Genomic DNA, 23938 nt, shown 5'->3' with positions numbered 1-23938 from the left:
GAAAGAGTTTGAGCCAATGAGGGGAGACCCAGGTTCAACCCCGCCCCCGTTTATTTCAATTGTTGGAGGACCAGCTGCAAGTGGTCGGTCCTCCAGGCCTGCCCCATCCTCCTATTGGTCTAAACCAGCCATCAATCACTGGGGCGGCGTGAATGAAATATACGCAATGCGGAGGCTGAAGCAGGTAGAAGTTCGCAGGTTTTTTTTTGGATTTAGAGCTGTATTAAAATCCAATGCAAACTTCGAACGCCGAATGAGAAGTCACCCATTCCAGGTTGTGTTAGGCCAGTGGCAGGTTTTGACCCTTAGCGGCCGTCTTCCCGTGAACGGTACGTACGCGGTAGCCATCTTGATAAAGGCTAATTCCTGTCTGGTATGTGTGGTCGCCATCTTTATAAAGGACAATGTGCTGGCTGGTGTGTTGTCGCCATCTTTATAAAGGACAATGTGCTAGCTGGTGTGTGATCGCCAACTTTATAAAGGAGCAATGTACTGGAAGAGTTCAGAGTCATCACCTACCTTTGGAGCAGGTAGGACTTGAGAACTGCCGTTTTGAAGAAAGGTCACTGCACCCGAAGCGTTAACTCTTTCTCTCCACAGATGCTGACAGACCTGTTGAGTCTTTTCCAGCAATTTGTTTTTGTTTCTGGTTTCCAGCATCTTTGTATTTTCAGTTCTTTGTATTTTTTTGAACTCAAGTTTCCTAGCTCAGAGATAGGGACAATAACACTGCACGATAAGGGCTCTCTTGTATTTTGTGGTATTTTCAAATGCTTATCTAAAAGGTTCTGAAAAGACTCTTGGTTACTGAGCAAAGATAGCCACAATCCATTTTTCTGCTTAAAATCCCCCTGCTCCTTAGCTTATGTTCTTGGTTATTGACCCTTTTACAAAGGGCAAATATAGAGAAACGTTTTCCTATTTATGTACCTCAAATATTGTACACTTCAATCAAATGGAGCAACAGGAATACAGAGTGCTGGGCTAATGGTAAGATTTTTGATCCCCCATGTAAATGAGCAGAGAGATCTTGGTGTCCATGTACATAGATCCCTGAAAGTTGTCACCCAAGTTGTCAAGAAGGCATACAATGTGTTAGCTTTTATTGGTAGAGGGATTAAGTTTCGGAGCCATGAGGTCACGTTGCAGTTGTACAAAACTCTAGTGTGGCCACACTTGGAGTATTGCATATTGTTCTGGTCACTACATTAAAGGAAAGATGTGGAAGCTTTGGAAAGGGTTCAGAGGAGATTTACGAGGATGTTCCCTGGTATGGAGGGGAAGGTCGTATAAGGAAAGGCTGAGGACTTGAGGCTGTTTTCATTAGAGAGAAGGTTGAGAGAGAACTCAGTTGAGACATATAAGATGATCAGAGGTTAGATCGAGTGGACAATGAGAGCCTTTTTCCTCAGATACTGATGACTAGCATGAGGGGACAAAGCTTTAAATTGAAGGATGATAGGCATAGGACTGATGCCAGAGGTAGTTTCTTTACTCAGAGAGTAGTAGGGCCATGAAATGTCCTGCCTGCAGCAGTAGTAGAATTGCCAACTTTAAGGGCATTTAAATGGTCATTGCCTAAACATATGGATAAAATGTAATAGTGTAGGATGAATGGACTTCAGACTGGTTTCACAGGTCAGTGCAACATCGAGGGCCGAAGGCCTGTACTACGCTCTAATGTTATGTTTTATGTTCTATCCCACTCATCCTCCTTTGCTGTAAGGAAAACCCATCTAATCTCATCATAACTGAATTGTTCCAGTCCAGGCAACATCCAGGGAATCTGTTCTGCACTCTCTAATGCAATCAAATCTTGCCTATGGAATGGCAACCAAAACTGCAAACAGCACTTCAACTGTGGGCTAACTAATGTAATACACAATTCTATTATAACTAGGTGTTACAGTGGCTCAGTGGTTAGCACTGATGCCTTACAGCACCAGGGACCCAGGTTCAATCCCAGCCTCCAGTAACCGTCTGTGTGGAGTTTGCATATTCTCCCTGGGTCTGCATGGGTTTCCTCCCACAATTTCAAAGATGTGCAGGTTTGGTGAATTGGCCATGCTAAATTGCCCATAGTGTTCAGGGATGTGTAGATTAGGTGCATTAATCAGGGTAGTACGCATCGGGTAGGGGAATGGGTCTGGGTGGGTATCTCTTCAGATGGTCCATGTGGACTTGTTGGGCCAAAGGGCCTGTTTCCACACTGTAGGGATTCTCATTCTAAAAACCTCTTGCTCTTCAATTCATTGCCATGAGTAATGAAAGCAAGTATCCCATGTGCCTTCTTTATTATCTTATCTGCTAGTCATACTGCTATCAAGGTTCAATGGGCATGCCACCAGGGGTCCTCTGATCATCTGTACTTCCAAGTATTCAACATATTTCTTGCTTAATTAGTCCTCCCAAAATGTATCACCTCACATTTCTCTGGATTAAATCCCATTTGCCAATGTTAAGCCTGTCTGACTAGCCCAGCTATATGGCCCTACTTTCCTTATTGCTATTCCACCAATTTTCATGCCATCTGTAAACTTACTGATCAGACCTCCTACAAGCACATGGAATAATTTTAATATAAGAAGTGGTCCCACTCTAAAAGAGGAGCAGGAGCAATGCAACACGGATATATGTTTGCTTTAGTCACTTAGTCTGGCAGGATAAATAGACAGCGCTGTTGACCAGGAAAGAATTGATAAAGCGTGGCGCTGGAAATACCACAGCAGGCCAGGGAACATCTGAGGAATAGGAGAGTTAACATTTTGGGCAGGACTCTTCATCAGGCTGGGGATGGGGAAGTGGGCTGAGAAATAAATGGAGGAGAGGGGGTGAGTTGGGGAAAATGTTTGTGGGATGCCGATAGGTGAATGCAACTAGTAAGTGATTGTGATAGGTCAATGGGATGGGTGGAGTGAACAGGTGGGAAGCAAGATGAACAGGTTGGTCAGGTCAAGAGGGTTGGACCTGGGATGGTGTAAGGGGGAGTGGGGAGATTTGGAAACTGGTGAGTTCAATGTTGTGACTGCATGGTTGTAGGCTCTCCAGGCAGAAGATGAGCTGTTCCTCCTACAGTTTGCGGGTGGCATTGTTTTGGTAGTGAAGGAGGCCCAGAATGGACATATCATTGGGGGAGTGGGAGGGGGAGTTGAAATGGTTGGCCACTGGAAGGTGGCGTTGGTTGGTGTGTACAGACCAGAGATGTTGCCTGAACTGTTCCACGAGTTTGCGCTCGGTCTCTCTGATGTAGAGGAGACCACATCGAGAGCAACAGATGTATTAAAAGGGGTTTGAGGATGTGCAAGGAAACCTTTGCTGGATTTGGAATGATCCTTTGGGGTCTTGGATGGAGGTGCAGGGGGAGGTGTGGGCCCAGGTTTTGCGCCTGTTACGGCAGTAAGAGGAAAGTGCCAGGTGTAGAGAGGAGGTTGGTGGGGAGCGTCGACATAACGAGGGAGTCACAGGGAACGGTCCGTACGGAACACAGATAGGAATGGGGAGCGAAATATATTTTTGGTGGTGGAAGTGATGGAGGATGATGTGCTGGATTTAGAGATTAGTGGGGTGGAATGTGAGGAACAGAGGGACTCTATCTTTGTGGCTGGGGGTGTGGGGTTCGAGGGCAGAGGTGCAGGAAATTAAAGTGATGCAGTTGGGGGCAATGTTGATCACAGCAGAGGGGAAATCCTGGTGCTTGAAGGAGGAGAATATCTGGGATGACCTGGAGTGGAATTGCTCACGCTTGGAGCAGATACAGCGAAGGTGGAGGAATTGGGAGTAAAGGATCGTGTTTTTATAGGAGTGGGAGAAGGTATAGTCAAGATAATGAAAAGCATCCTAGGTTTCATTAATAGAGACATAAAGGATAGAAGCAAGGAGATAACATTGAATTTGTATAAGACACAAATTTGGCCTCTGCTAGAGTATTGTGATCAGTTCTGGGTGCCATATTTTAGGAAAGATATTTGGAGAGAGTGCAGCAAAGAGATAATGATTCTGGGGATAAGATGTTAGGGTTATGAAGTTTAGATTTAAAAAACTGGAACTGCTTCATTTGTAGAAGAAATATAATAGACCGTATTCACTTGTGAAAGGATTGAGACCGAGGTGGTACAGATTTATATGAATTGGAAAAATTATCAATAGCGTATGAGGAAAATCTTCACTCAGTGAGTAGTGAGAGTTCAGAATGTGTGGTGGAGGTTGGTTCAATCAATAGATTTCAAAGGGACTCAGGATGTTAACAGAAAATTAAGAATCCTATACAGAGCAGACAGGAGCATAGTATGAGGTGCCATGCTTATTTGGAGAGCTAGTTTTGACACAGTGGGATGAATGGCCTCCTTCTGCATTTTATTTATTCTGTGCTTCTTTCAACCCACTGTGCTCTCTTTCTGTAAGAGCAACTCAATGAATCTCACTACCCTGGCTTTCCCCCTCCAATTTAAGACCATAAACCCAGTCTTTTTGAAAGCTACAACTGAATCTGCCTCCACCACTCTATCAGACTGTATGTTCCACATTCTAACAACTCACTGCATAAAGAAATAAAGCATTTTACTTGTCACCATTGCTTCTTTTGATAACGGATTTAAATCTGTTCTCAGTTCTTCCACCAGTGGGATAATTTCCTTCCGCTCTACTCTGTGCAGGCCCCTTCTGATTTGTCATTTAACTCGATGTTAGTGCTACACCACGTGACAGTAGTGAAGGCCGATCTGTTCAGTTGAAGCCGGGTCTTTGTCTCCACAAGGTCTGTACGTAGCTGCTCCTGTCCATATGGTCATAGGTTGGTGCATCTGCAATAGGTGGATTGGTGAGGACGAGGCACTTCTTTTGGTGCCTTTTGTTGCAGGGTCAGTCTGGTCAAAATGCCTTTCAGGATTCCACCACGTACTTCAATAATAGCTGTACTGCCCCTATCTGTTTGTGTTGGACATCAAGTCTTCTATTCAGAGTACTTTCAGTGCTGTTGCCACCCTTGGTGCTTCTTACAAATGGTTTTCAACAAGGAGGGGAACAGATTAATCAACCCAGGAAGAGCAGCAATCAGCACTTCCCCCGGCCATGTTTGACTGGGTGTTCTGAAATTTCCTATGGTTCACAGTCAATGTTCAATTTTCATAGGACCATTTCTTTGTGACTGTCTATCACTGTGTTACCACCACAGGGACATAACTTATTTCGGGTTGGTAATAGCGAAATCAGGGACAGTAAGGTATAATTCCGTAAGTCTGTGATCCTATAGGATGCAAATACCAATTTTGGCACAAGCCTCTCAGCGTTCACAAGGGGAATTTTTACAAGGTTGACTGGGCAGTGTGTATGTTTGTCATTTTTACTGCTACATGGTCTGTCCAGATATATGCTTTTTGATGTTTCTAAAGGATATGGAGAAAATTATCTAATATGTAGTTTGGATTTCAGTCCAGGGAGGAGGGAGAGCATGTGGGGCATGGATCTGCAGCCTTGGGAGAACACATGAAGTAAAACTTCAATTCAGGTTGGCAGAAAGCATGAATATCGCAGTTTCCATACTTAATAAGAATTGCTATTTATTACAAATAAATAGATTCCAATGATAAACAATTATTCCACCAGGATAACAGGGTGTTGGCGTTGTGTGTATATGTATGTGCACGAGATGTTTGTTATGACAGATTTGTCTTCCTAATTATTTGCTACTTGTAATGCCAGTTTTTACTACTGTAATGAGCATTTTTTGCACACATGCTATTTTTACCCTCCCATAATTTGAGAAATATTCTCCAAGACACCCAAAGTGAATTGTGAATCAACTTTAGCTAACAAAAGTTAAGGATTGCATTCGATCACCGGGAGTAGCTTACAACATGCCAGAAAAAGTGGTCAGCCTGATTATTTGAAAGTATTACAGTACATTTGTTATCAATGTTAAGGCACATGGGATTGGAGGGAATTTACAAAGATCAAGAACTGGGTAACCAACAGAGAGCAGAAAGTAGGAGTAAATGGGTTGTTCTCAAGATGGCAGGTTTGGTTATGTTATGGAGTTGAAAGCATGTACTGTACCTCATATGACTAGATGGCGGTCCCAGAGTGTATTGGGAAATTGAAAATATGTAGCATTTGGTTGTGAAATGGATATCTGAGTTTTGGTTGCTGTTTTGACAACAAGTCAAATTTAAACTCTCGATTTAAATTATGCCCCAGGATACTAAAATACAATCGAGTTTGAATTTACTGTTTTGCCAACATCGAACCAACGAGACAATCCAACGTTGGGGGTATAAAAATGCAGACAGTTTGAAAATTGGTCAGGCAGCAACTGCCGTAGAGAAAGAAACTTATGGAGAGCTCATTGCACGTTAAACATCTTGCTGTCAAAGAAATTAGTAAACACTCTCCATCAAAGATACCTGTTCACGTGAAACATACTTGGAGTAAAAAAAAAGATGATGACCCAGGGGAAGCAGCAACCAGAGGAGTGAAGACGACAACAATTGTGTGGTTTTGAAATTAAGTTGATCTAGATTTAGTAAGTTTCTTATTGGTTATTTTTATAGAGTTGGAGGCAGATTAAGAGAAATGGATGGGGGGCTTAGAGTTGTGAATAGTGGTTGTTTAATGTTCGCTTTTAGAGTTAAAAATAAATTTATGTTATTTTCTTTAAATAGTGGAATTTGGGAGTTGTCTGCCAGTCATACTTTAACAGATTGAGGCAAGATGAGCTTTTATGGGTGTTTGGTTTAATTATCAGAGGGATTTACCTCTGTGTCGTTCCAGTTACCATCTGGTTACCACATTTGGGGACTCGTTAGCTCAATTGGCTGGACAGCTAGCTCGTGATACCAATGATGAGGGTTGAATTCCTGCACCAACTCAAGTTACCTTGTAGATTGCACCTTCTCAACCTCACCCTTTGCCTGTGGTGTGGTGACCCTCAGCTTAAACTACCACAAGTCATTTCTTTCTAATAAGAGAGCAGCCCTATCGTCCCCGACAATGTTTTTAATACAAAGCCAGCTCCCAGCCATTCACAATCGATAAAAGTGGCGGGTCCGATTGTATTCGGAGACAAGTGAGGACTGCAGATGCTGGAGGTCAGAGTCGAGAGTGTGGTGCTGGAAAAGCACAGCAGATCAGGCAGCATCCGAGGAGCAGGAGAATCGACATTTCAGGCAAAAGCCCTTCATCAGGACGAACTGTATTCCCTAATTTGCTGATGACACCAAAATGGATGGCAATCTAAGTTATGGAGAGGGTGTAAGGAGGCTTCAAGAGGACTTGGAGAGACTAAGTGAGTGGCCTAGAACACCACAGACAGAACATGGACGGAGTGAGTGTGAAGCTATTCACGCTGGTTATATTAAAAAAAAAACAAGGTGGTAGAATATTTCTCAGATTTGAGGTTGGAAACTGCAGGTGCCCAAAGTGTTCAAGACAGTCCTAAAAACTGACATTACAAGTAGCAAACAAATAGGAAGACAAGTGGTATATTGGTCAAGAAGGGCCAGTTTACCTTTGTCACAGTCACAGATGGTGTCATTGGTGGCTCTGATTCAGGATAGCCGCAAGGGCAGAAACCTGACTGGAGGGATTCAAACAAGGTAGGCATGGATACTGGAGTGTAAAAATGCTAAAGGAGTTCAAAATCAGACTGCCTATTTTTAAAGGTGAGAGGACAAAGTTTATAAAAGGACATGAGGGGCAATCTTTTTTTGATACAGAGAGTGGTTTGTGATTGGAATGAACTGCCAGAGGAACAGGCGGATGCAGGTACAGTTACACCATTGAAAAGAGACTTGAATATGAACAGTAAAGATTTGGAGGGATATGGGACTATTTAGTTTGGGAGCGTGGTTAGTATGGAGAGTCGAACCAAAAGGTGTATTTCCATGCTGCATGAATCTATGACTGTGGAAAGGAAAGGGAGGGTGGAGAGAGAGATGTAGTTTCAAAGTACAATGGGGCCATCTTTATTTCTTCAGGAGAGTGTGGACATTGGAGGCTTTGGAGAGTGCGGCAGTACCTGAAGAGATTGATACTGATAACTGATCAATGAACATGGGGAGGTTGGGTTAGTGTGAATAGGATCAAACTTTATTGCTGGAACAGCACAGCAGGTCAGGCAGCATCCAGGGAACAGGAGATTCGACGTTTCGGGCACAGGCCCTTCTTCAGGAATGACACATTCTCATTCCTGAAGAAGGGCCTGTGCCCGAAACGTCGAATCTCCTGTTCCCTGGATGCTGCCTGACCTGCTGTGCTGTTCCAGCAATAAAGTTTCAACTTTGATCTCCAGCATCTGCAGACCTCACTTTCTCCTCCTTAGTGTGAATAGGATCAAGGGAGAAGAAGGGGATCTGATGGACAAGGTGCATTCTGATAGGGCATGAGGAAAGATTTGGAGGGCTACTGGAGAAAGATGTGAATTTAATGTTGGGACAAAGAAGAAACTCTATGACCCAGTGAGTTTGTAGATAAGAAGAGGGAGGCAGCTGATCACATTATCTCATTTTTAGTCACAAAACAAATCTGAATAAGCTCCTCACGTGTTGTTGTTAGAAGTGAAGATGGAGAGATAAGGGAGAGAGAGACCCCTTCAAAAAGTAGTAACTTGTGTTTGAGCTATTAAAAAGACTCAACATGCCATATACTGAGCACAAAATTAATTTGACTGTATCCAAAATGTTAACGGCTATAACTGGGCTGGAGTTTAGCATCATCAATAGAAACAGACCCCAATGAACATGGTTCAGGCCTGGATTTGATTAACAGCAAAATCCAATCACTGTGGTTTCTTGTGAACTTGTTGATGTGTCAGCAGGTGCGATGACTGAGTGAATCCCTTCCCACACTGGGAGCAGGTGAATGGCCTCTCTCCGGTGTGAATACGATGGTGCATCAGCAGGCTGGATGACTGAGTGAATCCTTTCCCGCACACGGAGCATGTGAACGGCTTCTCTCCAGTGTGCGTTCGCTGGTGTACGGTGAGTTGAGATGACTGCCTGAACCCAGTCCCGCAGTGAGAGCACCTGAACGGTCTCTGGTCAGTGTGAACCCTTTGGTGGGATGTCAATTCCTTGGAGGTTTTGTAGCGCTTCCCGCAGTCCGGGCATTTAAAAACTCTCTCGTCGGTGTGAATGCGCTGGTGGGTCAGCAGCTGGGATGACTGAGTGAATCTCTTCCCACAGTCTGGACAGGTGAACGGTCTCTCCCCGGTGTGAACTCGTTGGTGTGTCAGCAAATTGGAAGAACAAGTGAAGCCCTTCCCACAGTCGGAGCAGGTGAACGGTCTCTCGCCTGTGTGGCTGCGCCGATGCGTTTCCACCTCAGATGGGGATTTGAATCCCTTTCCACAGTCACCACATTTCCACGGCCTCTCCCCACTGTGTCTGCATTTATGCTCTGAGAGGTCGGATGGTTGGCTGAAGCCCTGTCCACAGATGGAACACGCGTACAGTTTCTCCCCCGCGTGAGTGCTTTGGTGTCTGTGCAAGTTGAACAACTGAATAAATCCCTTCCCACATTTGGAACAGGTGAACGGCCTCTCCCCGGTGTGACTGCGGCGATGAGCCTGCAGCCATGACGGGTGAATGAATCCCTTCCCACACTCGGGGCAGGTGAACGGCCTCTCCTCCGTGTGACTTCGCTGGTGGATCTCCAGTTGGGACGGGTGACTGAATCCTTTCCCACAGTCCCCACATTTCCACGGCCTCTCCCCCGTGTGACTACGCTTGTGTCGCGACAGACCTGATGACTGGCTGAAGCCTCGCCCACACAAAGAACATTTGTACGGTTTCCCACCAAGGTGAATGCTACTTTTTCCTTCCATGTTCCATAGTACCTGAAATGACAGTTACTTTGAATCTCTCAGCTCTAATTTTGCCATCCTGTGACAATCTATAGCAGAAGAAAGGGAGCGAGAGACAATCCACGTAAACACGAAGGCAGGCTATGTAACAGAGCCTAACATTTGTGGGGTCTGCTCTGGGAGAAGTCGCCCAATTATCATTAAACATTAATGTCCTTCAGGAAAAGAAACCTGCCACCCAGTCTGTGCCTACAGTGTTAGGGCTGTCCCATAACATTACAGCATAAAAATGGCCGACAACAGCCCCAACAAGTTTTGCGGTACATATTTAACAGAAATTATAAAGTGGGAGAGGCATTTATTTAACGTGTTCTCAGAACAGAGGATAATAGTAGTCTGTTTACTACAGTCAGATTGAATGTGCAACATTCTTTGCTATCCTAAAGTAAGAACATTTCATACAAGATAGTTATTTTAAGTATTTTTCTAATCTATTAGTTATAATACTACAAGTAGGTTTTAATTAAGATTTGTCAACATGATTATAAATGTAAGATTATTTTTATAGGAAGATATATGAATAACCAAAATATTACAAAGTTAGGTTTGCAACTTATAGGGTGGGGCCTCCCTATCTCTTATCAAGGACAGCAACTATGAGAATTGGAATGGTGAGAAATAAGACCATAAGACATAGGAGCAGAAATTAGGCCATTCAGCCCATCAAGTCTGCTCCGCCATTCAATCACGGCTGGAAGTTTCTCAACTCCATTCTCCTGCTTTCTCCCTGTAAGCCTTGATCCCCTTGACAATCCAGAACCTATCTATCTGTCTTTAACATATTAATGACCTGGCCCCCACAGCCTTCTGTGGCAGTGAATTCCATAGATTCCCTACTCACTGGCTGAAGAAGTTTCTCCTTATCTCCGTTCGAAAGGGTCTTCCCTTTACTCGAAGGCTGTGCCCTCGGGTCCTGGTCTCTCCTACCAATGGAAGCATCTTCCCAACATCCACTCCGTCTAAATCATTCACTACTCTATAAATGCCTATTAGATCCCCCCCCTAATCCTTCTAAACTCCATCGACTATAGACACAGAGTCCTCAAACGTTCCTCATATGTGAAGCTTTTCATTCCTGGGACCATTCCATTGAACGTCTTCTGAACACGCTCCAAGGCCAGTACATCCTTCCTGCGATATGCGGCCCAAAACTGTGCACAATACTCCGAATGTGGTCTGACCAGAGCCTTATAGAGCCTCAGACATACAAACTTGCTTTTATATTCAAGTCCTTTCAAAATAAATGCCACCATTTTCATTTGCCTTCCTAACTACTGACTCAACCTGCAAGTTTATCTAGAGAGAATCCTGGACTAGAATTCCCAAGTCTCTTTGCACCTCAGACTTCTGAATTTTCTCCCCATTTAGAAAACAGTCCATACCTCTCTTCTTCCGACCCAAAGTGCATGACCTCACACTTTCCCACGTTGTACTCCATCTGCCACTTCTCTGCCCACTCTCCGAACCTGTCCAAATCCTTCTGCAGCCTCCCTGCCTCCTCAATGCTACCCATCCCTCTATTCATCTTTGTACCATCTGCAAACTTAGCCAGAATGCCCTTGGTTACTTCATCTCAACCTCATAGGAGACTGTTACAGTCCTGTACAAAATAGCAGGCGCAGACATCATAGTTGAGAGATATGAGGTCACAAGCAACCATGGAAAGTTCCGTTCCTCACATACCAAAAGGGACCCATTCAGATCATAGCAACAAGATCACTATTGAATGATGTGCTGGGAATCCAATCACAGTTGAACAACCCAGCACTAATTAACAAATAGTATACATGGGGAGGGAATATGTGCTGCCATGTTAATATTACAAGAAAAATGTGTAGAAGTTATTTTACTTGAAGTTGAAATTAGACTGTCATTGACTTCTGATCTGAGCTGCAGATTAAGAGGGTAATTGAACCCTCATATCGAGGCCCGATTCAGGGGGCAGTCTTTGATCTCCCTTTGTATTGCACCAGTGGAATATATGAATAAAATTGCCACATACCTCAAGCTCTGCTGTCTCCTGATCTCATCTCTGGAAAGATTTGCTCCAACACATAGGGATTTGGAACTTAGGAACAGGAAGGCATTCAGTCTTTCGAGCTCTGCCATTCAGTAAATGATGGCTGGTCTGTTTGTGGTTTTAATTCCAGTCTCCCATCTGGCCTCATATCCACTTGTCTATGAAAGATAAATTTAAAGACCCAAGATCCACTTTTTTTTGATGAAGAGGATTGCATACACAAGCCTCCGTGCGAGACAAAAAATTCTTGTGTCCAACTTAAAAAGGAGACCCCTTATTCTTAAAGTAGTTCTAGGCTCCCCAAGACAGGAAACATCCTCATGGTATACACCCTACCCAGTCCCCTCACCTTTTTACATGTCTGTCATTCTTTTAAATTCTGTTGGATATAGGCCTAACTGCTGCTTAACCTTTCCTAAAAGCAACCTTCATCTTAGGAATGAGACAAGTGGACCTTCTCTGAATTACTTCAAAAGCAAATACATCTTGTTTCAAATAAGGAAACCAAAACTGTTTGCATCCACCAGATGTGGTCCCATCAATGCCCATTCGCAACTCCTCAGATACTGAAGCAATCACAAGATCTGGACAATGTCCAGGCTGGGTCTGAAAAGTGGCAAGTAACATTCAAGCCACACAAATGCCAGGTAATGGCCATCTCCAATGAGAGACCGTCATCCCTTGACATTCATTAGTGTCACCATCACTGAATATCCCACTATTAACATCCTGGGGGTTACCACTGAACAGAAACTGGACTGGTCATATAAATACAGTTATATAAATATAAAAATCACTAGGGCGGCACGGTGGCTCAGTGGTTAACACTGCTGCCTCAGTGATGGGAACCTGGGTTCAATTCCAGCCTCAGGTGACCGGGTGTGTGTGTGTGGAGTTTGCACATTCTCTCTGTGTCTGCATGGGTTTCCATCAGGTGCTCAGATTTCCTCCCACAAGTCAAAGATGTGCAGGTTAGGGTGAATTGGACATGCTAAATTGCCCATAGTATTCAGAGATTGTAGGTTGAGTGCATTAGTCGGGGGTAAATATAGGATAATAGGGTAGCGGAATGCATCTGCATGGGTTACTCTTCGGAGGGTTGGTGTGACCTTGTTGGGCCGAAGGGCCTGTTTCCACACTGTAGAGATTCTATGACTCTAACTCTTCTTTTCTATTCCAGCCCTCATTCCAACAAACACCACACCACTTACTTCCTGATGACTTGCCATACCTGCATACTAACTGTAGGAGATACGTGTACCAGGACACCAAGATCCCTCTATACTGAAGAACACTACAATCTCTCTGTTCTAATAGCATTCCAGTTTTCTATTCTTCAAAGTGGACAAGTTCACATTTAGCCTTGTCACAGCCTTGGTTCAAACATGGACAAAAGAGCTGAATTCCAGAGGTGGACTAAGAGTCACTGCCCTTGCAATCCAGGCCACACTTAATCCAAGAGCCCTAGCAAAACTGGAGTCAATGTGAATCAGAGGAAATCTCTCTACTGGTTGGAGTCATACCTGGCACACAGGAAGGTGGTTGTGGTTGTTGGAGGTCAGTGTCCTCAGCTTCAGGACATGTCTGCAAGAGTTCCTCAACGGGGTTGTCCTAGGCTCAACCATCATCATCAATGCTTCATTGATGACCTTTCCTCCATCATAAGATGAGAAGTGGGGATATTCGGTGATGATTGCACAATACCCAGTACCATTCGCAACTCCTCAGATACTGAAGCAGTCACAAGATCTGGACAATGTCCAGGCTGGGTCTGAAAAGTGGCAAGTAACATTCAAGCCACACAAATGCCAGGTAATGGCCATCTCCAATAAGAGACCGTCATCCCTTGACATTCATTAGTGTCACCATCACTGACTATCCCACTATTAACAGCCTGGGGGTTACCACTGAACAGAAACTGGACTGGTCATATAAATACAGTGGCTACAAGAACAAGTCAGAAGCTAGGAATACTTTAGTGAGTAACTCACCTCCTTATTCCCCAAAGCATGTCCACAAGGCACAAGTCAGGATTGTGATGGAATACTCCCCAGAAGCCTGGATGAGTGCAGTTCTAACAACACTCAGGAAGCTTGACACCATCCAAGCCAATGCAACCTTCTTGACTGACACCACATTCAGTCAATAGCAGCAGAATGCACAGTTGACAAAATTCACTGCAGTAATTCACCTTTAAGGCTCCTTAGACAGCATCTTCCAAACCTACAACCACTGCTATCTACAACAAGGGCAGCAGATATTTGGGAACTGGGAATGCCTGCAAGTACTCCTCCAAGTCACTCACCATCCTGACTTAGAAATATATCATCGCTCCTTCAGTGTTGCTTAGTCAAAATCTTGGAACTCCCTCTCTGAGTGCATTATAGGTTTACCAACAGCACTTGGGTTGTCGTGGTTCAAGAAGGCAGTTCACCACCATTTTCTCAAGGAAACTAGGGATGAGCAGTAGATGCTGGCCGACTGAGCGAAGCCCAAATCTTGTGAATGAATGAAAAATATATTCTATCTGACAAATTTCTGCCCACTCACTCAACCGCTCATGACCATTACAAGGGCATGGCTACAAGGAGATCACAGTTGGAGACTTGTGTATTCAGGGTGTGGTGCTGAAAAGACACAGCACCACACTCTCGACTCTGATCTCCAGTCCTCACTTTCTCCTTATATATTCAGGGGTATGTGACTTTTCAAACGGACAGGCAGGAAGCAAAGGACGGTGTGGTAGCTCTGTTAGCAGTGGAATGGAATAAGTACAATAGCAAGAAAGGATCTTGAATCGGCAGGTGTAGAATCCATATGTGTGGAGGTTAAAAACTAACAAAGGGAAGGCGGTACTGGTGGAACATAGGAATTAAGAGCAGGAGTAGGTAATTCAGCCCTGCCCCACCATTTAACATAATCATGGTTGATCTTACCCTGGTCTCCATTCTACTCTTCTACCTGCTCCCTGTATCCTTTTACCCTTCTTTTCAACAGAAACACACCTATTTCTTTCTTGATTAATCCTGCCTCCATTGCACTCAGGGGCAGTGAGTTCCACAGGTTCACAACCCTCAGAGAAGTAGTTTCTCCTCATTCAGTTTTGAACCTACCTCCTCTCACTCTGAGTATAACCTGTTGTTCGACACAAGGGGGAACATCTGATCAACATCCACCTGATCAATCCCCCTTTAGCATTCAAAGTTTGAGAGAAGATTTGTAGCTCGGGTGCTCGTTGTTGTGGTTGTGTTCGCCGAGCTGGGAATTTGTGTTGCAGACGTTTCGTCCCCTGTCTAGGTGACATCCTCAGTGCTTGGGAGCCTCCTGTGAAGCGCTTCTTGGATGTTTCCTCCGGCATTTGTAGTGGTTTGAATCTGCCGCTTCCGGTTGTCAGTTCCAGCTGACAACCGGAAGCTTCACAGGAGGCTCCCAAGCACTGAGGATGTCACCTAGACAGGGGATGAAACGTCTGCAATACAAATTCCCAGCTCGGCGAACATAACCACAACACCCCCTTTAGCATTTTATGTACCTCAATTAGATCCCCCTCATTCTTCTGAACTCCAGAGTGTACAAGCCCAAGCTATTTAACTACTCATTATACAACAACCCTTTCATCCTTGGAATCGACCTGGTGAGCCTCTTCTGAACTGCCTTCAGTGCCACCACATCCTTCCTCAATTAAGCAGACTAAAACTGGACAAAATACTCCAGATGTGGTCTCACCAATGCCCCTTATGTAACGGTGAGAACACTACTTTACTTTAAGAGGATCAGTCTGTACGTCCCATTACAGTAGCTGTGCTGCAGGTTAGAGAATGCATCAGGGGATAACGACAGCAAATGTATTCATTGTGGGTGCCTTTAATCTTCTCACACATTTGGGAAATCAAATTGGAAAGGTAGCCACAAGGACATATTTATGGAGTATTTTCAGGACTGTTTCTCAGGATAATGTGTTGTTTCTCCAAACAGGGATCAAGCTACTTTGAATCTGGTAACATGTAACAAGGCAAGTTTAATAAATTATCTCAGAATAAATGATTTCCTCAGGACACAGTGATCACAATTTTCCATTTTCTCTCTCTTTCTTCTTGTGAATAATTTTATTTTGCTGTCTACCAATCTGGTGGGACTTCAACGACTCTGGCCTCTAGTGGAGGAGAGTGTGTGTGGGAGAATCCAAGTGATGGAGAGGTTGAAGTGCCACAAATCATTAACCTCCCCCGCCTAGGGTGGCATGGGGATGTGAATACCATCAGCTCCAAACTCTACCCCAAGTCACATGTCATCCTGACTTGTCTGACGTCCAGTACTGGATCAGTGGTGCTGGAAGAGCACAGCAATTCAGGCAGCATCCGAGGACAGGCAAAATCGACGTTTCGGGCAAAAGCCCTTCATCAGGAATACTTGGCTGAGCAGAAAATTCCTCCAATTAAATATCAGGAAAACTGAATCTGTTGTTCGTAGCTCCTGGTGGCAACGCCACTCCTGGCCATTGCCCTCACACCTCTCCCTGGGCAGTGACTCCCATCTTGGCAACTGTCCAAGGTGGATCAGACTGTTCACAACAGCTTCAAACCACAGATTATCATCTTCAGCAAGATCTCCCATTTCCATCTCAGCACCATCACCTGACTCCACCCTCATCCCAGCTCTGCTGCTGCTGTAGAAACTCTCCTCTCTCTCGGATTAAGGGATGTTTACTAAATTAATTTAAGATACAATGATAATTGGAAACGTAAATTGTGAAGAGGGCATAAGGAGACTGCAATGGCGATTATGTAGGTTAAGTGAGCGAACAAATATTTGGCAGAGTTAGATCATTCACTTTAGCAGAAAGAATAGGGAAGTGATATTTATTGAAATGCAGACAGATTGCAGCATCCTTAAGCAGAGAGGGGTCCAAGCATACCAAAACTTGAATCACGAAAAGGTTAGAATGCAGGTACAGCAAGTAATTTGGAAGACAACTGGACTACAGCTTATTATAGCAGGGGAATGGAATATAGAAGTGGGGATATTTTGTTACAGGTGTATAGGGCCCTACACACAAAATAAACAGTATTGTGTTCAGTTTGGTCTTCCAATTTTTAAAACAGCATAAAGATTTATTTGACTGGAAGAAGAGGTCTTTGCATGAGGAAATGTCTGACAAGTTATTGAAATATATAAGATCATGAGGGGACTTCAGTAAGGATACCGACTCGTGAGAGAGACTAGAGCTAGGGCACAAATTCAAAAATGAGAGTTCTTGCATTTAAGACAGAGAGGAATTGATTTTTATACTCGAGGATTGGAGATCTAACGTAGTTTCTTCCACAGAGAGCAGTTGAGGCAGGGTCATTGGATACTTTTGAGGCAGAGGTAGATTCTTTTATTTTGGGCCTCAAATACAAGTCCTGAATATAAATAAATATAATCTTAACACAAGGTGGAAGTGGGTAATGTAGATGCTGGAGATTAGAGTCAAGATTAGAGTGGTGCTGGAAAAGCACACCATAATCTTAACACAGCTTAGACCATAAAACCATTAGACATAGAAGCAGAAATTAGGCCATTTGGCCCATTGAGTCTGCTCTGCCATTTAATCATGGCTGATAAAGTTTTTTCAACCCCATTTTCCTGCTTTCGCCTCATAACTTTTGATCCCCTTGGCAATCAAGAACCTACTTCTGTTTTAAATATACTCGATGACCCGGTCTCCACAGCCTTCTGTGGAAAAGAATTCCAAAGATTCGCCACTCTCTGGCTAAAGACATTTCTCCTCGAGTCTGTTTTAAAGAGTCCTCCCCTTTCTCTAAGGCTGTGTCCTTGGATCCTTGTCTCTCCTGCTAATGGAGACATCTTTGCAACATCCACTCTGTCCAGGCCGTTCAGTATTCTGAAAGTTTCAATCAAATCACCCCCCCCACCCCCCGCCATCTTTCTAAAATCCATTGAATATAGTCTCCGAGTCCTCAAACATTCCTCATATGATAAGATTTTCATTCCTGGGATCATTCTCATAAACCTCTTCTAGATCCGCTCCAGGGTCAATACATCTTTCCTGAAGTATGGGGCCCAAAATTGCTCACAATACTCTAAAAACATCTGGTTTCATCAAAGGGTATAATCTAGAAGGTGGCTTTGAGGCTACGTTCAGATCAGCAATGGTCTTGCCAACTGGCCAGAGAGGCAAAAGGGCAGCCTTACGCTCCTAATTTGCAATAGTACCATTAATATCCAATTCTGCTCTTCATATTTTTGGAAAGATGACATCCATTGAGAGGGTGCAAAGATCGTCGGACTAAAGAAATTGAAAAGGACAGTTGGTAAAATATACAAGTTTTGATAAGGTAGATAAAAAGTTTTTTTCCATTAGGTGATGGTACAAGGATTGGAGTGGTTGGATTTAACGGTTTTTAAAAGGAGAATTCCATCTACCTTTCCTAAGCTATGTTGCCCAGACCTCAACAAACTTAAGGGTGGCTAGTGTCCTAGTGGTAATATCACTCAACTATTAATCCAGAAACTCAGCTAATATTCTGGGGACAAAATTTGAATATCACCACGGCAGATACTAGAATTGAATTCGACAAATAAAAATCTGGAATTAAGAATCTACTGACGACCATTCCTGATTGTCAGAGAAACACAATCTGGCTCACTAATGTCCTTCAGAGAAGGATCATTCTCACCTGGTCTGGCCTATGCTCCAACTCTCAACTTGCCCACTGGGCAATTAAGGATGGTCAATGATTGCTGGCCTAACCTGCGACGCCCACATCCTGCGAGTGAATGAAAAAAAAAGGAAGTTTATCCGGGTGTGATCTAAACAGGGTTGGAATAATTTGGACCCTTCTCTCGTCACATGACACCTGAGATCCTTTCCCACAAACAGACACGTTTCCTCCACTGCCCAAGGCCGGTAATTCAGGTCCTAGCGGATCAAGTGTCTCCATCAGAGTGTTTTTAAACAAAAAAAACATTCGTTCACAGGATGTGGGTGTTGTTGGCGAATTCAGCATTTATTGTTCAGCTGTGTGCAAATGCTCTTCCCCTAACCTCCCCTCCCCCTGTAAAAAGGAGAACACGGTTGGGGTCCTGAACCTTAATGCCCCCAATAAAGATGGCAGCCACAAAGGCGCCTTGCTGAACACCGCCCCCGATAAAGATGGTGGCGGTCACACGGTCTAGGCCCAGTTCCTGCTGCCCAGCTTGGGAGCAAATTTGAAACGAGTAGTTTATAATTCAGAATTACATGACTCAATCGATTGTTTATAAAAGGTCTCTTGCATACTCTAATTTCTGCTTCACTCTTCAGCTAAACTTTACCCTTTACCCGCTTCCACCTCCTTCGGCAATTGCGCCTGCCCGTGATCGATGACAACAATATCGCACGTGATCGTGGCGATGGTCACGTGGTTTCGGATTGTTTTATCCACCCCCTCTCATTCGTTCTGATTGGTTGGAGGACCAGCTGCCACGGTTCGGTCCTCCAGCCTGCCCCTCATTCACTCCCATTGGTTGAAGTACCAGCTGCCACCCCCCTCCCCCCACCTCCGTCTTTCAGCCTCGCCCCTTGTTCACTCCCATTGGTTGGGGAGCCAAACGCTGTCGTTGCTGGTGAAAGGTCAGCAGGATCTGGCAGCATCTGTGGAGATGAATCAGAGTTAATGTTTCAGGTCGAGTGACCCCTTCCTCAGAACTGATGGTAGCTCGGAAAATGTCGTTTTATATGCAGAAGATGGGGGGGGGGGTAAGGGGTGAAGGGTAGTTGGGGATAAAACCCAAAGAGAGAGAGAGAGAGAGAGACAGAAGTTCTGAGAAAAGGTCACTCGACTCGAAACATTAACTTTGATTTCTCTCCACAGATGCTGACAGACTGTGTTATTACAACAATAAAGGTGTTAGACTCTTAGAATCACCATTACTGGCGTCATGTTTAAAAATTTTCATCAAATTTAAGACCAAGTATATCAGGGAGAACAGTGCGGCTAATGTGCTGGTAGGTTGACAGAGGACAGGGTGTAATCCATACACTAGCAAATAAGAAGCTTAGAAGCAGACTGTGAACACCTTTGTTGTTGTTGCAACCTCCTCTGTGTCCTTTATGTTATTCTATTGTGATGGTCTTTGAATCACACCTGAAATGTGGAGCTCAAACCATCCAGAAACATATGAGTTAGAAGCTTTGACAAAGGGTCAGTTAGATACGAAACGTCAGCTCTTTTCTCTTCTTACAGATGCTACCAGACCTGCTGAGGTTTTCCAGCATTTTGTCTTTTGGAGTTAGAAACATGATTACGCAATTGTCTTCTCAAGCCTGGTCTGTCAGTTAATACAACCATGGCTGATATGATTGTTACCTTACCTCCACATTTCCACTACCAAGAAAACATCTACCTCTGCCTTAAATATAGTCAATGACTCTCACTGCCTTTTAAAGAAAGGAGTTACAAAGGTTCACATCCTTTTGCAAAATGAGATCTTCTAATCTCTATTGTAAGTGAAATACCCCTTAATTCTAAGCAGTGACCCCCTTATTCTAGGTTCTCTCACAAAAGAATCTATCCTTTACACAACCACCATGTCAAGACTCGCAGAATCTTATATGTTTTCATCAAGTCACCTTTTTTAAACTCCAGTAGATAAAAGCTAGTTGTATAATGGTTCCCCATAAAACAACCATCCAGCCCAGGTATTGTTCTGGGAAACCTATGAAATGCATTTATACTATTTCTTAAATAAGGTGACCAATACTGTACAGTCTCTTCCAGAAATGGTCTCACCAATGCCCTCTTACCAATTTTTATATGTGCATCATAGAAAGTATTTTTTCTGAATGCATCACAGCTTGGTATGGCAACTACTATGCCCAGGTCTGTAAGAAACTACACAAAGTTATAAACACGGCCCAATCCATCACTCAAGACAATGTTCTATCCATTGACTCCATCAATACCTCTTGTTGCCTCAGAAAGGCAGCCAACATAATCAAAGATCCCTCCCATCCTGGTTATAATCTCTTCCAACCTCTTCTGTCAGGCAGAAGATACAAAAGCTTAAATACATGTACGAATAAATTTAAGAACAGCTTCCTCCATGCTGTTATTAGATATCTGAATGGACCTCTGAAATTTCAAATTTAATGTTGACCTCGCTCTTTGTGCACCTCCTCTGCAGCTGTAACATTGCATTCCTTGCTCTGTTCTATTACCCTTGTACACTTTGTATGGTATGATATGCTTGTATTGCATGCAAAACAAAACTTTTCGCTGTACCTAGGTACATGCAACAATAATAAATCAAATTATTAAAAATCTCTACAATTGAAAGATAACCTTCCTACTTTTGAAATCAATTCCCCTCAGAAGCAATGGGTTGGGATATCTGGTCGGCATGGATGAGTTGGTTCCGTGCTGTATATCTCTACGATTCTGAGTTATACCCGTAACGTTGACTTCACTTCCTGATGCTGCCTGGCTTGCTGTGTTCTTTCAACCTCCTGCCTGTCTATTTTAGATTCCAGCAACTGCAGATTTTGTTTGGTCTCTAACTAGGTTTTGGGAATACCCAGTGTCAGCTGTCCACACAAGGATGAGAAACTCCTGAGCTACGTTTGTACCAAACTGCCAGAAGGTCCTTTTACATGGGATTAGAAGTGGGTGATTTACATACAACAATCTCAAACCAAAATAAATATTTATTCATACTAAGACAACAAACTGCGCATGCTGGAAATCTGAAATGAAAACAGAAATTGCTGGAGAGACTCAGCAGGTCTGGCAGCTGTCAGTTGTTCTGAAGAAGGGTCGTGGACTTGAAAGGTTAACTCTGCTTTCCCTCCAGCGATTGAATAATAGAGTACGGAAAGAGCCATTCCACCCATTGTGTCCACACCGACCCTTCGTAGAGTATCCCACGCAGACCCAGCTCCCCACCCTATCCCCAAAACTCCACAGTACAGAAAGATCTGGATGCCCTGGTGCATACAGACTCCCACAGCTACCTGGACTACACCACATCACCCCCTCCTGTAAAAATGCTATTCCATGCTCCCAATTCCTCTGCATCTGCTGGATCTGCTCTCAGGAGGAGCAATTGCAATCCAGAACATCCCAGATGGCCTCCTATTTCAAGGACTGCATTTTCCCCTTCCACAATGTCAACAATTCTCTCCAGCACATCTCCTCCACTTCCTGCATCTCTACCCTCAAACCCAACCTCTCCAGCAGCAACAAGGATAGAATCTACCTGTTCCTCACCTTCCACCCCACTAATCTCCAGATACAATGCATTATTCACTGCCATTTCCACTACCTACAGTCAGACCCCACCACCAGAGAAATCTTTACCTCACCACTCCTCTGCAGAGACCAGTCCCTCCGCGACTCCCTCGTTAGGTCCACTCCCCCCACCAGCCCACCCTCCGCTCTGGGCATCTTACCTTGCCACCAGAAGAGGTGTAAAACCTATGCCCACATTTCCCTCTTCACTTCCATCCAAGGCCCCAAAGGATCCTTTCATATCTAGCAGAGATTTTCTTGCACATCCAAATGCATCATCTACTCTGTCCATTGCTCTCGATGTGGTCTCCTCTACAATGGGGATGCCAACTTGTGGAACATCTCTGGAACATGCACCAAACAACCTCACTGCCCTGTGACCGACCATTTCAACTCCCTCTCCCACTCTGTCAAGTCTTGGGCCTCCTACACTGCCAAATCCTAGCCACCTGACGCCTGGAGGAAGAATGTTTAATCTTTCATCTTGGGATCCTCCAGCCACATGCATCAATGTCAATTTCACCAGTTCCCTAATCTCCCCTCCCCCCACCTCATCCCAGATCCAATCCTCCAACTCAGCACCATCCTGTCCTACCTGCCAATCTTCCTTCCCACCTATCTGCTCCGCCCTCCTCTCTGACCGTTTGAACTGTCCCACCTGCCCATCTTTCTTCCCACCTAACTGCTCCACGTTCTGCTCCAACCTATCACCATCACCCCCCCATCTCCACCTGCCTATCGCCTGCCCAGTTACCTTCACCCCAGCCCTATTCTCCCTCTCTTATGTATCTATCAGCCCCCTTCCTCCCCACATTTTTGAAGAAGGGCTTATGCCTGAAACGTCGATTCTCCTGCTCCTCAGATGCTGCATGACCTGCTGTGCTTTTCTGGCGCCAGACGTTTCGATTCTGAGCACGAATATCATGGAAGGCAGTACTGAAGAGCAGAAGGAGCAGAGCGTATCTCCAGATCGCTGAAGTTAGCAGGGTAGATAGACAAGGGGCTTAAGAATTTAGGTGGTTATGGATGCTTGCTGGTATTAGCCAAGGCACAAAATACAAGAGCAAGAATATTAGGCTGGAACTGTATAAAACACTGGTTGGGTCACAACTGGAGTACTGTGTGCAGTTCTGACGACCACCTTTTCGGAAGAATGTGATTGCACTGTAGAGAAGGGTACACCAGGTTGTTACCTGGGCTGGAGGGGCTCCGCTATATGGAAAGATTGGATAGGCTGGAGTTGTTTGCCTAGATGCAACAAAGTATGGTGGCTCAGTGGTTAGCACTGCTGCCTGACAGCGCCAGGGACCCAGGTTCGATTCCAGCCTCAGGGGACTGTCTGTGTTGAGTTTGCATATTCTCCCTGTGCCTGCGTGGGTTTTCTTCGGGTGCTCTGGTTTCCTCCCACAATCCAAAGATGTGCAGGTCAGGTGAATTGGCCATGCTAAATTGCACAATAGTATTAGTCTGGGGTAAATAGAGGGTATGGGAATGGGTCTGGGTTACTCCTCGGAGAGTCGGTGTGGACATGTTAGGCCGATGGGCCTGTTCCCATATTGTAGGGATTCTAACCTAATCTAATGGTTGAGAAAGAACCTAATGGAGGTGTATAAGATTCTGAGCACCATAGATTAGATGGATAGGTAGATACAAGTTGAAGAGGTGGATGGCTAAGACGAGAGTTGAGGAAAATTTGATGGGAGTCTGGAACTCACTGCCTGAAAGCATGATTGAGTCAGAAATTTTTCTGAGCAGCATTTGGATATCCACTTGCATTTCCATAGCCTCCAG

The 23938-nt window shown here is 44.4% G+C and overlaps 1 protein-coding gene across 7 annotated transcripts; it reads right to left on the bottom strand.

The window, feature by feature from the left end:
* Positions 1-8323: 8323 nt before the first annotated feature.
* Positions 8324-19269, bottom strand: LOC122543890 (zinc finger protein 239-like). 7 transcript variants are annotated; one of them, XM_043682753.1, is made up of 4 exons: positions 19194-19269; positions 18093-18165; positions 11859-12034; positions 8324-9829 (listed from the first exon to the last, which is right to left on the bottom strand). In XM_043682753.1, exon 4 carries the CDS (start codon positions 9815-9817, stop codon positions 8771-8773), a length of 1047 nt encoding a protein of 348 aa, XP_043538688.1. In that variant the 5' UTR covers positions 9818-9829; positions 11859-12034; positions 18093-18165; positions 19194-19269; the 3' UTR covers positions 8324-8770. The 7 variants fall into 7 exon arrangements, with proteins under 7 accessions (XP_043538688.1, XP_043538689.1, XP_043538687.1 ...); XM_043682754.1 differs by having other exon boundaries at positions 19201-19252; XM_043682752.1 differs by lacking the exon at positions 18093-18165 and having other exon boundaries at positions 18557-19249.
* Between the last annotated feature and the right edge of the window lie 4669 nt (positions 19270-23938).

The sequence above is a fragment of the Chiloscyllium plagiosum genome, chromosome 45, assembly GCF_004010195.1.
Source record: "Chiloscyllium plagiosum isolate BGI_BamShark_2017 chromosome 45, ASM401019v2, whole genome shotgun sequence".
Classification (NCBI taxonomy): domain Eukaryota; kingdom Metazoa; phylum Chordata; class Chondrichthyes; order Orectolobiformes; family Hemiscylliidae; genus Chiloscyllium; species Chiloscyllium plagiosum.
The sequence above is the reverse complement of the archived record's forward strand: the minus strand, read 5'-3'. Positions and strand labels throughout refer to the sequence as shown.

What these genes read in the sequence shown, in the direction of transcription:
- LOC122543890 (XM_043682753.1), bottom strand. Translation starts at nt 9,817, where the DNA reads ATGGAAGGAAAAAGTAGCATTCACCTTGGTGGGAAACCGTACAAATGT.